The 15,991-nt window shown below is 37.9% G+C and overlaps 2 protein-coding genes across 2 annotated transcripts; one reads left to right on the top strand and one right to left on the bottom strand.

The window, feature by feature from the left end:
- The first annotated feature begins 3,086 nt into the window (after positions 1-3,086).
- On the top strand, positions 3,087-5,876 carry LOC129751772 (uncharacterized). The gene is made up of 2 exons (XM_055747478.1): positions 3,087-4,699; positions 4,760-5,876. Exons 1-2 carry the CDS (start codon positions 3,218-3,220, stop codon positions 4,961-4,963), a joined length of 1,686 nt encoding a protein of 561 aa, XP_055603453.1. The 5' UTR covers positions 3,087-3,217; the 3' UTR covers positions 4,964-5,876.
- On the bottom strand, positions 5,861-14,157 carry LOC129751781 (peptidoglycan-recognition protein 2-like). The gene is made up of 3 exons (XM_055747491.1): positions 13,963-14,157; positions 13,679-13,901; positions 5,861-6,259 (listed from the first exon to the last, which is right to left on the bottom strand). The coding sequence occupies exons 1-3, from the start codon at positions 14,036-14,038 to the stop codon at positions 5,950-5,952; spliced, it is 609 nt and encodes a 202-aa protein (XP_055603466.1). The 5' UTR covers positions 14,039-14,157; the 3' UTR covers positions 5,861-5,949.
- Positions 14,158-15,991: the final 1,834 nt, after the last annotated feature.

Genomic DNA, 15,991 nt, shown 5'->3' on the forward strand with positions numbered 1-15,991 from the left:
GTAGAATCCGTGCCGAGTGCCGAGTTTATTTTTCATGCTAGTAGCTTTTATCGGAATTAAAATGAATTCTTTATTTAAGAATAGTAAGTAGTTCATAATATAATTCGATGATTTACTAAATATTAAGCTGCAACACCTTTGTTCAGATTTATTCCGAGATAAGAATTGGCCAAGGTTTTTTAAGGTTAGGACGTGTTAATTTGGACACCATAAATTGTAAGTTGAACTATCTAAGTACGGTAACGTACAATCTTTAATAAACGATGTTTGTAGTTTTAGCTTTATCATTCACCCACAAATACGGTGTTCATTGATCCGCTCAAAAAGGTGCCGAAACTTCTTCAACACTTTAATCTTGAACCTTGAATCTTAAATCTTGAATCTCGAATCTTGAATCTTGAATCGTGAATCTTTAATCTTAAATCTTAAACCTTGAATCTTGAATCTTGAATCTTGAATTTTGAATCTTGAATCTTGAATCTTGAATCTTGAATCTCGAATCTTGAATCTTGAATCTTGAATGTTGAATCTTGAATCTTGAATCTTGAATCTTGAAGCTTGAATCTTGAAACATGAATCTTCAATCTTGAATCTTCAATCTTCAAACTTAAATCTTCAAACTTAAAGCTTGAATGTTGAATATTGGATCTTAAATCTAGAATCTTAAATTTTGAATCCTGAATTCTGAATCTTGAATTTTGAATTTCGGATCTTGAATCTTGAATCTTGAATCTTGAAACTTCAATTTTTTTTATCTATAATCTTGAATCTGGAATCATGAATCTTGAATCTTGGATCTTGAATCTATAATCTTGAATCTTGAATCTTGAATCTAAAATCTTAAATCTTTAATCTTGAATCTTGAATCTTGAATCTTGAATCTTGAATCTTGAATCTTGGATCTTGAATCTTGAATCTATAATCTTGGATTTTGAATCTTGAATCATGAATCTTGAAACTTGAATCTAAAATCTTGAATCTTGAATCTTGTATCTTGTATCTTGAATCTTGGATCTTGAATCTTGAATCTTGAATCTATATTCTTGAATCTATAATCTTGAATCTATAACCTTGAATCTTGAATCTTGGATCTTAAATCTTGAATCTAGAATCTTGGATTTTGAATCTTGAATCTTGAAACTTGAATCTAAACTCATGAATCTTGAATGTTGAATCTTAAATCTTTAATCGTGAATCTTGAATCATGAATCTTGAATCTTGAATCTAGAATTTTGAATCTTGAATCTTAAATCATGAATCTTGAATCTGGAATCTTGAATCTTGAATCTTGAATCTTGAATGTTGAATCTTGAATCTTGAATCTTGAATCTTCAATCTTCAATCTTCAATCTTCAATCTTTAAACTTAAATCTTGAATGTTGAATATTGGATCTTGAATCTTGAATCTATAACCTTGAATCTTGAATCTTGAATCTTAAATCATGAATCTTGAATCTGGAATCTTTAATCTTAAATTTTGAATTCTGAATTCTGAATCTTGAATCTTGAATTTTGAATTTCGGATCTTGAATCTTGAATCTTGAAACTTGATTTTTTTTTATCTATAATCTTGAATCTGGAATCATGAATCTTGAATCTTGAATCTATAATCTTGAATCTATAATCTTGAATCTTGAATCTTGAATCTTGAATCTTAAATCTTAAATCTTAAATCTTAAATCTTGAATCTTGAATCTTGAATCTTGGATCTTGAATCTTGAATCTATAATCTTGGATTTTGAATCTTGAATCATGTATCTTGAAACTTGAATCTAAAATCTTGAATCTTGTATCTTGTATCTTGGATCTTGAATCTTGAATCTTGAATCTTGAATCTGGAATCTTGAATCTTGAATCTTGAATCTTGAATGTTGAATCTTGAATCTTGAATCTTGAATCTTCAATCTTCAATCTTCAATCTTCAATCTTTAAACTTAAATCTTGAATGTTGAATATTGGATCTTGAATCTTGAATCTATAACCTTGAATCTTGAATCTTGAATCTTAAATCATGAATCTTGAATCTGGAATCTTTAATCTTAAATTTTGAATTCTGAATTCTGAATCTTGAATCTTGAATTTTGAATTTCGGATCTTGAATCTTGAATCTTGAAACTTGATTTTTTTTTATCTATAATCTTGAATCTGGAATCATGAATCTTGAATCTTGAATCTATAATCTTGAATCTATAATCTTGAATCTTGAATCTTGAATCTTGAATCTTAAATCTTAAATCTTAAATCTTAAATCTTGAATCTTGAATCTTGAATCTTGGATCTTGAATCTTGAATCTATAATCTTGGATTTTGAATCTTGAATCATGTATCTTGAAACTTGAATCTAAAATCTTGAATCTTGTATCTTGTATCTTGGATCTTGAATCTTGAATCTTGAATCTTGAATCTATAATCTTGAATCTTGGATCTTAAATCTTGAATCTGAATCTTGGATTTTGAATCTTGAATCTTGAAACTTGAATCTAAACTCATGAATCTTGAATCTTAAATCTTTAATCGTGAATCTTGAATATTTAATCTTGAATTTTTAATCTTGAAACTGGAATCTTGAATCTTGAGCCAGGAATCTTGAATCCTAAATCTTGAACTTTGAATTTTGCATCTATAAGACTCTTGAATCTTGAAATTTGAATCTTGAATATCTGGGCTTGAATCATGAATCCAGAATCTTGTACACCTGAATCTCGGATTTTCAAACTCCAAAATCCTTAATTTTTTTAAAAAATGGGTCTCTACATTTAGTTCTACAACTTTTGTAACAGTGCCAAAGCATAAAATTTTGTGCTTGACCGTCTCAAAATGAAAATGAATGAAATGTTCTATTATGAATGAGCTTCTCAAACAAATTAACATTAACATCTTTGAATTTGTAGAAACAGTCTTTCATTTATTTTACCACCATTTCAGAGGTAGCGCACGATTTGATAACAAATCGAAAGCAGCGCTATCTGTTATCAAATTTACAAACCAAAGTAAGGCCCGTTAACACTGGAAGGCGTTTCGAGAATCCTCCAGAACTTTCTAAAGCACATCAGTGCCAAAGCTGAACACCAGTCCACCCAAGGCACAGTTGGGTTGCGAATAGTGGATTGTTTTGATTGCTGTTCAGCTCCCGTCCGTGCAGTTCTTTTCTGTTTTCAAACTAGAGTGGAGCGGATTTGTTCGAAAGTTTAAAATTTTTCCCATAGTAGTGACCTCGATGTCGTGGGACCGATTGCCGTTGGAAATCTACGTGCATATCTTCCGGAACTTGGACTTTTGGGACCGGAAACCGCTGTCGCTGGTGTGCCGCCGCTGGAATGAGGCCATATTTTCGCGATCGCTGTGCAAGAATCTGTGCTTGGAGCTGAGCCGAGGTTACTGGTCCCTCGAAGAGTGTGGAATAGGATCGGACGAACAGGTGCGGATAGTTGACCATGGGGTGGTGGAGGCGAGCGACCGTGACTATCGGGTTGTTTACGTGAAGTGGTGTCGGGATTCGAGCCAGGGAGAGTTGCTGGCCATCGACAGGCTGCTGATGGAATTGGATGACAAATGCCAGCTGGAGGGAGTGATTCTGGATGCTCCTTTGGGACAGCATCTGAGTAACTTTTTCAACACACACAGCGAGCTGCTGGGTCGCGTCCGGAAGTTGCAGGTTTCGACCGAATGTTTGAACAATCGATTGCAGGCAGATCGGTGCAGGTTGAAGATGGGTCGGCTAGAGACCTTGGTTTGGAGGGAAGTTGTTAGCGGAGATCAACTGCAAAATCAGAAACCGTTGTTTTTGCTGGAGGCACCAAATTTAAAATCGGCAATTGTACGGTTTGGCGATTCGGATTCCGAACATGGATTATACTGGCACAGTTGTTTCCTTGAACTGGAACGAAGTATCAATCTGAAAGCCTTGAAAATACATCTTGACTCCAGGATGTGGAATCGATTCTTCGATCAGAAGTTGAGTGCTTTGGAGCACTTAACAATTTTTCATAAAGTTCATAACTTGCGAGAACGTGACTGGAACGTTCTGTTTTCGAATATGACCAATTTGAAATCACTGCAGATGTGGGAGGTCAACGATGCCGTTTTGGAGGCAATCAACTGCCACTGCCCCCTTTTAAAGGTTCTTTCGCTGGAAAACGTGGACCTAACTGGTGGTTTTCTTTCAGCTGACAGAATTTTTCCTCAACTGGAACACATCCGACTGGAGTTTGGAAAGATCGTTTCCAATAAAACGCTCTACTTCCCGATACTGAAACACCTAGAATGGTTCAATGTAAAAAATCAGGAACGAAATACCCTCAGCATCCACGCACCGATGTTGAAAACGCTACGCCAAGCCAAGTACGGTCAACCTGACTTCACCCTAGTCCAGGGGGAGCTTTCATTGGAGAAAATACAGCTGGATCTGTATGCATCCGATATTCCGGACCACTTCACCAGACGCTTCCCGCAACTAAAGGATTTAAGCGTTCGCATCAGCTCCTCAAGACCGGATTTGGACATAGTGTTTCCCAATTTTCGTAACATGACCGAGTTTGTACTGATCACTTACAACGCACCGCTACAATGTGACTCCATGATGAATCAAATGTTCAAAAACTGCGAACAAATAACTTCGCTAACGCTGTGTGGATTCAATCCGAATTTGGAATTATCTTTTCCGGTGTTTGCGCACATTTTTCGAATGCAAAAATTGAAGGTATGATGAGTATTATATGTGTTATGATAACAACGTTCTAACGTAAATTCTCTATTTTAGACTCTGAAAATGTTCGGCCTCAGCATTACCGGAAGCTCGTTCCCGATCCAATTTCCACCTGCGCTGGAACGGTTCGAGATTCGTTACCTCAAGCTGATGGACGTGGCTTTCGGGGCCTATGTCTTCCCACCGGATGGCCCGTTCCATGTGATATGCAACAAATCAGAGGAATTTTGCTGCTACTTCTCTAAGGACTGTGATTAATCATTTATGAGTGAGACACACTTTCACCTAGCATAGGATAAGAAGTGATCAGTTTTTCATCACATTAGACGTAGTTTTAAAAGTTTTTCAAAGCTACCGTTTCAAGGTGATTTGTGTTTTTGTTTACATTTTTAGTCGCGTACGCGTCACAGCTCGCCATTGGAAAGTGAAAGGAGGGTCAGGAATTACGTGACACGTAGTAAGATTCTTTTGGCGTTCGATCGGATTCGAAAATCGAATTTTGTTATATCAATAGAACACAGTAAATTAAGTCTCCACCTGACAGGCTTCACGTTATATGTGGATTCGGCCCATAATAGCATTCAACCTAAGTGAGAACGACGACTAGGACAGCTCTTCTGTGTCGATTATGATTTTTATTCATTTATCATTGAAAAGGTAAATCTAAAGTAGCATACAACTGTTATTCTATTGCATAGGTTATAAACCTATGATTTTTATTCCAATTTTAGTTTTTACGAAAACCGTTGTTAATTTTTTATATTTATGATCTTAATTCGAATTTTGAAAATTTTATATTCTATACCATGTTATATATTCTCTTGTTGGATAAATTGTACCAATCGTATTAAACTAATATTAAAATATTTATTTTCATCAGCTATTTGCAGCGAGTCGCCAGCGACCTTCATGATTTTTGATTTTTAAGCATCCACATCGTCACATACGATGGTTCCAAAACTCGCCACCAGTCTTGTGCTTAGCAGCATCGAAGGCATATGGATGAGCTTGGTAAATCGACCACTAGATGGCAAAGTGTGTTCTGGCTAACACTCATGCGCCTGAAATATCAGCTGTTTAGCAAAACCTCCTACAGTGTGCTTCGATAACTTATGATGATAGGAAATGTCTAATGAAAATAAATGCTATAATATATGAACTTCTAAAAAGACCTCTTTCATTTTTATCACAATTAAACATGCTTTCAAAATTGTTCCTTCCGCAGAAATCATATCCGAACCACGTCAAACCACCGGCGAGGGATCGTAGTGGTCCCACTCCTGCAAATCACCGTAGAGCGCCGTTCCCGGGCTGGCTGTGGCCGAAATCTGCCGGGCTCCGTACAGCATATAGTCCGGATGGAGTTCCCCGAGGCTGACGCCACACTCGAGCAGTTTGTTGACGGCTCGCAGAGCCCGGGCCGACGGAAGATCGTGGGTAAACTCCCCAATGAATGCGATCCCAAGCGATTTGCTATTGTAGCCTCGAGTGTGGGCACCAACCCGGTGCCAGCCGATGCCCTCGTACACCACTCCACCATTGCCGATGAGAAAACTGGGGATTGAGGGATTATTTCAAAAGGTTAGTAAGATTGTTTTTCGTATTTTCATGTTTTTAATTGCTTTTATACTTTTATTACATTTCTTATATACTTTTATTACATTTCAAAGTTTTAACAGTTTTTGAAAATTTTACAAGAGCACAAAAAATGTTTCAAGCGTGTGCAAGGTAGCAGTTTTCATTTCATAAAAAATATCGTTAAACGCAAGATCGATAGTAACTTTCATGATGATTACCAATGTTAAAAAGGCTGTCTATTTATTTTTTTCAATTTCTCTAATTACTCAAAGCAAAAAAATTGCCATTGTTCTGGAGTGCCAAGAATGAAAAGTTTACCTTGACTAATTTGAGCGGTGAACATTCATTTAAGAAACTCATACACTTTTTTGACAAAACTGTAGAAACTGTATTAAAAAGTTATTGCAAATTGAGGTTGTTAAATCAATCATCTTCTTTCTCGAAGGCCACTAGTAATTTCAACTTTAGGAGAAGTTCCGAGAAAAAGATAGATACGTTTTATTTTTGATTATTTTATCGCGTCCAGCAGTTTTAACAAAATTTCAAAGAAATTTTAACCAAAACAACCTCAGATAATTTTTAAACAAATACTTAAGTATTAACGTTTTGTAGTCTTTTAAAAATATATATATATATATATATATATATATATATATATATATATATATTTTTTTTTTTTTTTTTTTTTTTTTTTTTTTTTTTTTTTTTTATTCGAGTTTTAGCGTGTATGCGCATCGGATGTTTTTTTTCGTACGCGTGGATAATTCGAATTTTTGAAATCGATTTTAACCGGATATACGTTTTTTCTGGAAGTATCGAATATATAATCAGTGCCAGCAAAGTGCTGAAGTGTTTTTTTTTTCTCGTTTTTTGGTATCGGAGTAGAGATTGTGAACCAAAAAAGAAAGGCGAAAGGACGCCAGTGAAGAAGTGAGGTTATCGATAACGATGGCGGGCGGACAGGATCCCCCTGATCCGCCGGAAATGGGAAAGAACCCTGGAGAAAACCATGACCAACCAGCTGCAGGAAAAAGTTTTGAAGACATTTGGTATACGGCTGCCGACTCCGCTCCTTACCGTGTTTATTTTGAACCTGCCAAAAGTACAATCGGAAAAATTAATAAGTTCGCCCTGGGGAACACCCTTAAGAAAATGTATTTGTACAGAAATTTCATAATTGATATGAAATATGTAAGCCAAAGAAAGATCATCGTTTTTCTGAGCAGTTATGTGAAGGCTAACAAGCTGGTTGAGCAGTTTAAAACAGCAGGAATGGAATATAAAGCATACATTCCCAGTCATCTAGTCTGCATAACAGGTGTTCTAGCAGGAATTCCAACGGATATCGATCTGGAAGAAGTCAAAGGAGATATAGAGAGCGAAGTCCCCATCGTAAATATCGTTAGGATGAACAGAGGTAAAGAAAAAGAGCCTACAAATCGTCTGCGTATTACTTTTCGAGCGCAACAATTACCGGAATCTGTGAAACTTTTCTGTTGTTCAGCCAAAATCAGACCGTTCGTACCACCGATTTTTTTGTGTACTCAGTGTCTGAGATTCGGACACAAATCCTCCAACTGCAAAGGAGCTAGACGATGCGAGAATTGCACGGAACGCCACGAAGAGGACGAACTTTTTACCAACTGCCAAAAGCAACAAAAATGCGCACATTGCCGAAGTAACCAGCACTCATCCCTCGACAACAACTGTCCCGAAAGAAAGAGGCAACAAGACATTAAAAAACTAATGTCAAAGCGAAACTGGACGTACACTGAAGCCAAGGAACAGGTTTTTGCAACCAGTCGTAATCCTTACGCCCCACTACTGAATGCGGAAGAGTTCCCGACCCCGATGGAGAGTTTCGCCAATATAACGCGAGACGGTCTCACACGAAAAGATCCCATGAGAGAGGCTTGGATAAGGACCAACGAAGAACGACAGGGAATCCAGGCAGCAGTTAAAATTTACAAGGATCAACCGAATCAAGCTGTCAAACATGTCAAAAGAGCCAGGTTGGAGGACACCCGTACCAGATCTACCTTCGAAGAGCGGGAGGAAATCATCGCACCAGTTGCAGGTAGCAGCCGAGGAACAGCGCTGAACAATCCCAGCAAGGTTCAGGAAGACGAAAAATGGGAAAACGCGGTAAGACAAGCAAAAATGAATATGGATCGCAATTACCAAGAACGAATGATGTCCTTTTATTCAGAATTCATTAGTCTATTGGGACCTCGAGAAGAGGTCAAAATGTTATTTCAAGATTGTACCAAAAAACATTTCAACCTCGCTAATTCAGTTGTTCTTAACAAAAGATAAACTTTTTCGATTCACTATTTCGCTTCCTACATCTCACTTACAAGCTTTTACTATCAGAAATGGCTACTAACACTGAATTCAAAATACTACAAGCGAACGTGCAAAGCTATCAAAAAAATAAAGCAGAAATTCAAAGAGTTTTGTCTGGAGGCGGTTTCTCTGCAGCCGTACTATCGGAGACTTGGACAAACGAAGACGATGAGAATACGAACAAATACTCTTTTCCTAATTATCACTTTGTCCCTCATTCCCGAGATGACAATTACGGTGGAGCAGGAATTTTGCTTCTAAATACTTTGAGCTATTCAAAACTATCAGCACCCACATCCCTCTCCTCGCTAACGCAAACCGTGAGTATCCGTATTAGGTACTCAGCTAGATTTGATACTTTGTTCGGTGTATGTTAGTCCTTCGATCACTATAAGAGATTTCGAGGCAGATGTTCAAGCCATTTTTGCCAACCTAGAGCACAATTCCAAAATCATACTCGGTGGTGATTTTAATGCTCACCACACGAACTGGGGAGACGAAATATGCGACGCAAGAGGAGAAAAACTTTTGGAAGCAATAAATAACAGCGATCTTTTGATAGCCAATACTGGTAGTAAGACATATGTCCATCTGCAACTGAATAAACGCTCTTCTGCTATCGATGTAACTCTTTGCTCTGCAAATTTGATTGATATGGTCAGAGCATACAAAATTCACCGTCATCAGTCATAAAACTGTGACTGTGAAAAAGTTAAAGCAGTCGCATTCATAACAGACGCCTTCAAATGAGTAACCAAGCAAAAAAAACTCGCCTCAACCTTCAGTCAAATGAAGCGTCGGAATAATCATAGTCGCCTTCAGCCCGTCGTCGTCTTTTTGACTGTGACGGAATAATGTTTAGATAAAAAAAACATCGACGACGACGCCGAAAAACACAAGTTATGTTATGGTCGTGGCTGAAAAAAAATCTGAAAACAACGATCATCGTTTCCGTTTTTGGAGATCAGTCCAGGATAGATCGGGACCAGGACATTTTCAACTGTCACGACCGAGGAGAATTCGTTAGGGACTAGAAGGACAATATCGACTATGCGCAAAAAAATTGCCTTTCATAATTATCTTTATCAAAATTCCTTTACAATATTGTAATTCCGCAATTGGTAGTATTTTTTGAATCCGAATTTTATTTGTTTTTTACACTGGCAAATCGCCCAACAAGCAATCCAAATACACAAAACTTTTCGAATCATACATAAAATGCTTTGAACCGACGCCGTCAACTTGCTTGACTACCGTCGTTTGAAAAATAACATCCGTCACGTGAACAGAAATCCATGACGATAGTCAAGCTTTTCCAGTCCCTTGAAGCTTGACTAGTAGTCAAATGAGATTTGAAACGTGACGATGAAGGAAAATCAGCAACCATGTCAACTATGATGCTTGAAAAATGTCTGCTCTGGATATGGTTCACTGGAGTGTGCTTGACTATGGAATAGGAAGTCATCACATGTGCTTGGATATTTCATGGAAAACCAAGTCACATTTCAGGCAAACTTATTTCTTCAACAAAAAACAAATCCGTAAAGAAGTGTCCTCCTTAGAATATTTCGATTTTGACAATCTCTCCGAACTCTCTTCCAAAATGAAAAAGATACACAAGGAAAATAGAATGAAATGTAAGAACACTCCTAAGTTCTGGTGGTCTGAAGTAGTCGACGAGGCATGGAAAGATAAAACAGCTGCTAGGAAAAAATTCAATCAAGTTTCCTCAGTAGATAACCTCCTAAATTTCAAACGGAAAGCAGCCATCTTCCAAAGAAGAAAAAGAGAGGAAATTCGCAAAAAATTTGAAGATTTTTCCAACGAAGTTAATCCTTTTACGAGTTCGAAAGAACTATGGCTGAAAGTGGGTCGTTTGACAGGAAAAAGATTTTATAAGAAAGAAAACAGTTTGCTATATGAAGATGAAGCTATGGCAGAAGAATTTCTTGACACGCACTTCGGACAGAACAACCGTTTACCGAATGAAGAACCACACACTTTAATAACTGAAGGTTTGCTAGACAAAACATCCTGGTACAGAATACTAGCTTCGAAGAAGAAAACATCCGCTCCAGGTGAAGACAACCTCTCCTACGAGTTACTGGCTTTTCTGAACCCCGCGGTTACTGAAAAAATAATATTCCTAATCAACGACATGTGGAGAAAAGGAGCCCTGGAAGAAACTTTGAAGGTGATCAAAGTCATTGCTATACCTAAACCTGGACGTGACCAGAGCACCGTTGCAGGTAAGCGACCAATTTCTTTAGTGCCTACTATAACCAAAATAGCAAACTCAGCTGTATTAGAGCGCCTGCAGATTTTTCTCGACAGCCACAAAATTTTGCCTCAAACTTCCTTTGGTTTTCGTAAGCACACTTCAACAAACACCTGTGTATCTTATGTTATCAATTGGTTGAAACAAAATAAGAGAAATAAACTTTTAACTGCCATGATATGCGTTGATTTATCAAACGCTTTCAATGCGATAAATGTCGATAAATTGGAGGAAATTTTGAAACAAACAAGGGTTCCACATGAAGTTCTTCGATGGTTTATGTCTTTCTTGAGAAATAGAGTAATAAACTTCCATATGAAACAAAAGACGTTATCAAGAACAATCAACAATGGTCTTCCTCAGGGAGATGTTCTGTCGCCCACCCTGTTTAACGTCTATACTGTTAACCTGCACAAGATCGTACATCCAGACGTGACGCTTGTCCAATATGCTGACGACTTTGGGATTCTCTTTCGAGCAAAACACCTACACACTCTTAACGAAATCGGGGAATCGTACTTAGGAGAGTTTGCCGAAATCGCCAGGACCCTTAATTTCACAATCAACCCAGAAAAAACAAAAACTATTCTTTTCCAACATGGCAATAAACAGCTCAACATATCCCTCAATGGTGCTTTGTTGGAATCCGTAAGATCTCATAAGTATCTGGGTATAATTTTCGATCGTCATCTTAGTTTTGGAATACACATTAAGGAGGTCCGATCGAAGGTTCAAGAACGTTTAAATATGGTCAAGGTTCTAAATGGGGCAAAACAGGGTGCCCACCCTGAATCGATGATCAAAATATATAAGGGACTCTTCCGGAGCAAAATGGATTACGGCAGCTCAGTGTACAATAATTCCAGCAAAACCAATCGCAACATTTTATCAGTACTAAACAATCAATGCCTACGAAAGGTGACGGGAGCCACGAAAAGCACACCGAGGAACACGCTAGTGGCCCTAAGTGGGCAGCACCCAGTGGACTTTAGGCACACGTACATTGCTTCTAGAGAAATATGTCGACACATGTCAAGAAACAACCTGATTGCTCATCAACTAAGAACAATTCAATTACCAGAGGATGTTAGCAAATGGCATCAATTCTCTTACCTGGAAAGAACATACTGGCTTAACAAAGAATTGTTCGATCGCATCCAATCGATAGAACGCCCCGGCAATGTGCAAGGAGTCGAAATATTTCCAGATCTGGAAGGTCTGACGGTTGCTAAACAGAATTCGAATCCCATGAGGCTGAAACAACTAACACTCTTCGCCATGAATGGCAAGTACCGAGGCCGTGGTCGTATTTTCACGGATGCTTCCAAGGAAGGTAACGTTTGCGGCATAGGAGTCTTCGTAGAGCAAATGAGATTACGCTTATCACTAAGGCTCGAGGAGGAAACCAGCATCACATCTGCGGAGCTGATAGCTATCTACAAAGCAACGGAAATAGTTGAACAGCAGTGTCTCGAAAGACCCGTCATCTACACCGATTCGCAAGCATCGTGCACGATGCTTCTCAATGCACAAGAATCCTGTGAAGCAGAAAGTATCTTAGCGAAAATTCTTCGAAGCTGCTCTCATCATGGAATAACTATCCAATGGATACCCAGTCACGTATCCATTGGCGGAAACGATACAGCAGACGCATTAGCAAAACACGGGCTACAGTCGGAGCAGATAATTGAGAACACGTACCTTCTATCAGACGGGTTCAACGCACTGAAGAAATCGCTAGCTGAAAACACAACAGATTGGTACAAACATTATTCGACAGAAAAAGGGAAAACTTTTTACTACATACAACCGGAATTTTCCACAGTACCATGGTTCGTAGGAAAGAACCTAAAAGGAAGAGATGTTCGACTCCTGAACCGTTTGATGGCTGGTCATGACTTTTCCAAATATTGGCTAGCCAAAATGAAAATAAAAGATGATGCTGACTGCGAGCTATGCAAGGAACCTGAAACAGCGAATCACATAATTCTCACCTGTCCACGCTTTGCCTTAACGAGATTACAATACGATTTCAACGGCAAGTACACAAATTTGAAGGAACTATTTAAAGAAAAAAACCTAACGCACTACGAAGAGGTAGCCAAATTCACTAGCGAAATCAAAATTGATTTATAACCAACTCGGAACCAAAAACAGGGCATATAGTCAAAGTCACTGGCCCTTAACCCGAGCTGCCCGTGAAGCAGCTCAAGTAGAAGAAGAAGAAGAAGAAGAAAAATATTTTTAGATATTGATAGAAGTTTGAACCATTTTTTAAAATAAATATCATAAAAATGATCTTTTATATTCTGATTTCCAGAAACAGAATTTCAATCTAAATTTTGAAATTGAATTTAAATCTGAATCTTTTTGAATGATAAAACCTTAATTCTAATTTGAGTTCTATAATTTGAATCGAATTTGTTTTGCATCTGAAATTTGAATCCTGAATTCTTAATCTGTATTCCAAATCTGTGAATCCTGAATTCTAAATCTGATTTCTGAATATGAATTCTGAATCTGAATTCTAAATCTGGGTCTTAAATCGGAACTCTGAATCTGATTTTGTGTAGATTCCGAATTCTAAGTCTTCTTGGTTGAATTCCAATTCCAAATTGCTTAATCTGAATCTGAATTCTGCTTCGCAATTGTGAACCTAAATTCTAATATCTTTGAATCAGAATTCTTATTAATCCTGTATTTAGAATCGGAATTCCAGATTCCAAATTTGTCTCTGAATTAAAAATCAGATTTTAAAACTGAGCTCTTACTTGTATCCAATGTCGCTCCACCCGTTCATTTTCTGATGCTGGTCCTGTATGGATTTGACGGTCGCCTTACAGACTGGCATTTCGCTACAGATGGCAGTTGCCGTGTGATGAATGACCACGTAAACCACTGGCCGTATCTGGTATGTTACGTTAGTCGACTTCGAAGCTCCCCATTGGGCCCGTTTCACAATCGTTGGACATTCCTTCGCGTCCTGAGAATAAACTGGAAAAAATAAAACAGAACTTGTCCAAAATTCTTTCCCTTTAATGACAAGTTGATTTACCTCCATGGAATTGCACCAAAAATATCACAAATAAAGTTAGAAATTCAAACTTCACCTTTGCTTCTAAACGAAACATTGTGATTCGTACACAAATATTCTTATCAGCAGCTTCTTAATGTTTCCGAAATTCGAACAACGAATAAAACAACCGGTTTCGAGGGAGTTCAACGATAGAATAAAAACATGCATCTTCTTGGTCAGAAGAGTTCAAATAGCAAAACAGACATCGCCAGAATGAGGGGGTTCACCGTCTTGAGAAGTGCGAGCTCTTATATTATAGCGTGCGAGGGTATTTTGTTCAATTGAATGAATCCTCGTTCATTGTGATCGATCCGTAGACATAGCATAATTCGCGGTTCTGGGGAAGTACCTACTCTGATAGGATGTTTCATTAGATCTTTTGGAATTGGCCTTCAGAGTCTCGTAAAACACATCAATTAGCATCACAGAAAAAACGCTGTAGAAAAAAAACCTTTTAAACCGATTATTTTAAAACTTTCAGACCATAGATTTCTAACCATTGCAGTGCAATGCCATATTCGTATAATCGTAGATTTGGCCCAACTCTACATTAAAGATTTTGAGCAAGATCTGAAAACAGCATCTTCTATCCAGAAACACACTTTTCGTAAATTATTTCTCAAAATTGATCTTTGAGATCTCTTTGAGAATAGCACAGTATCTTTCAATGGGTCTTAAGCGAGCCATACATTACACAAATGGCGATTGTTTGATTCTATGCTCACCCGTACACGACACAAACATATTTCGCGCGAACACAAACGATTGAAGGCAATTCTATTAAAGTATAGATCATTTTAAACCTGGGCGCGTTAAAACGGGTCTATCTCGGAGCTATGTAAAAGGAATAAAAATATCTTGGGCTCAAAATGTAGGGTTTTTATTGGACTTTAAAGGAAAAATAATTTAAAAAAAAACAGTTCAATGTGGTTTTGATGAAATTTTGAACTTTTATCATAGTTTAGAAACCCTGTTCGCAGACCTAAGCGGCCATTTTGTTCCACCATGTTTGCATCTCTGTTGCATCCCGAGTCGTCCTACCATTGTTCTCCATCTTCTGCTTGACAATTGCCCAATATTTTTCGATAGGGCGGAATTGAGGGCAGTTGGGTGGGTTGATTTCCTTTTCGACAAAATTCACCCCGTTGTCCCGATACCATCGTAGTAAATCTTTGCTGTAGTGGCAGCTTGCCAAAACTTTACTGGTCCTTTGTGAGATCTAATGTACAGGAGAATATGTTTTCTCAGACACTCCTCCTTGTACATTTTGGAGCCTATGGTCTAGTTTGTCACAAAAATCGTTTTCGATAATTTTATTTATTGATTTGTCTTTGGTTGAAAATAACCGTACAGACTAATATCTTTAAAACTAAGGGAATCTGCTTACAGCTAATTTAAAACTACTAAAAATCGGTGCGGCGTTTTTCGAGTGTGGTTAAGTTTATCAATGCACATCTTCGCTCATGAGGAGGAAGCTGAAGTGGTTCATTCCAAGGGAGGCGTCGTAAAGCGTACCTAACGAAACTTCGCTGAACACGTTCGAGGCGGTAGCATTGTGTGCTCTGAGAGGGAGCCCACACCTGGGCAGCGTACTCTAAGATGCTACGTACTGAAGAGCAGTAGACAGCTTTCAGAGCATAAATTTCATCGAATTCGTAAGTGTTTCGACGCAGAAATCCGAGAGTATAGCGAATCCTTTAGCTGCAGTAAGTGCAATGTGCTCGGAAAATGTAAGCTTGTTATCAATTTTTACACCTAAGTCGAGAATAGACGTCACATTTTCAAGGCTCTCTCCGGAAAGTTGGTATTCGAAACTGATCACACGACGAGCACGGGAAAAATTAACAATCTTACATTTTTTAGCATTTGCTAGCATTCCGTTAGCATTCCGTTAGCATTCCGTGGCACACAAGTCATTCACTAAAAAGATGAACAGCAGTTTTCGTCCGCATCTGCCAATACCTTGCCAGATCAAACACTTTCTTGCAAACTTATCAGCGAAAACGAA

This window comes from Uranotaenia lowii, chromosome 1 (assembly GCF_029784155.1).
Source record: "Uranotaenia lowii strain MFRU-FL chromosome 1, ASM2978415v1, whole genome shotgun sequence".
NCBI lineage: Eukaryota > Metazoa > Arthropoda > Insecta > Diptera > Culicidae > Uranotaenia > Uranotaenia lowii.

Coding starts and splice junctions, on each gene's coding strand:
- LOC129751772 (XM_055747478.1), top strand. CDS start 3,218: ATGTCGTGGGACCGATTGCCGTTGGAAATCTACGTGCATATCTTCCGG. Junction 4,700..4,759: donor TTCGAATGCAAAAATTGAAG/GTATGATGAGTA, acceptor TCTCTATTTTAG/ACTCTGAAAATGTTCGGCCT.
- LOC129751781 (XM_055747491.1), bottom strand. CDS start 14,038: ATGTTTCGTTTAGAAGCAAAGGTGAAGTTTGAATTTCTAACTTTATTT. Junction 13,902..13,962: donor TTTGGTGCAATTCCATGGAG/GTAAATCAACTT, acceptor TATTTTTTCCAG/TTTATTCTCAGGACGCGAAG. Junction 6,260..13,678: donor TGGAGCGACATTGGATACAA/GTAAGAGCTCAG, acceptor CTCAATCCCCAG/TTTTCTCATCGGCAATGGTG.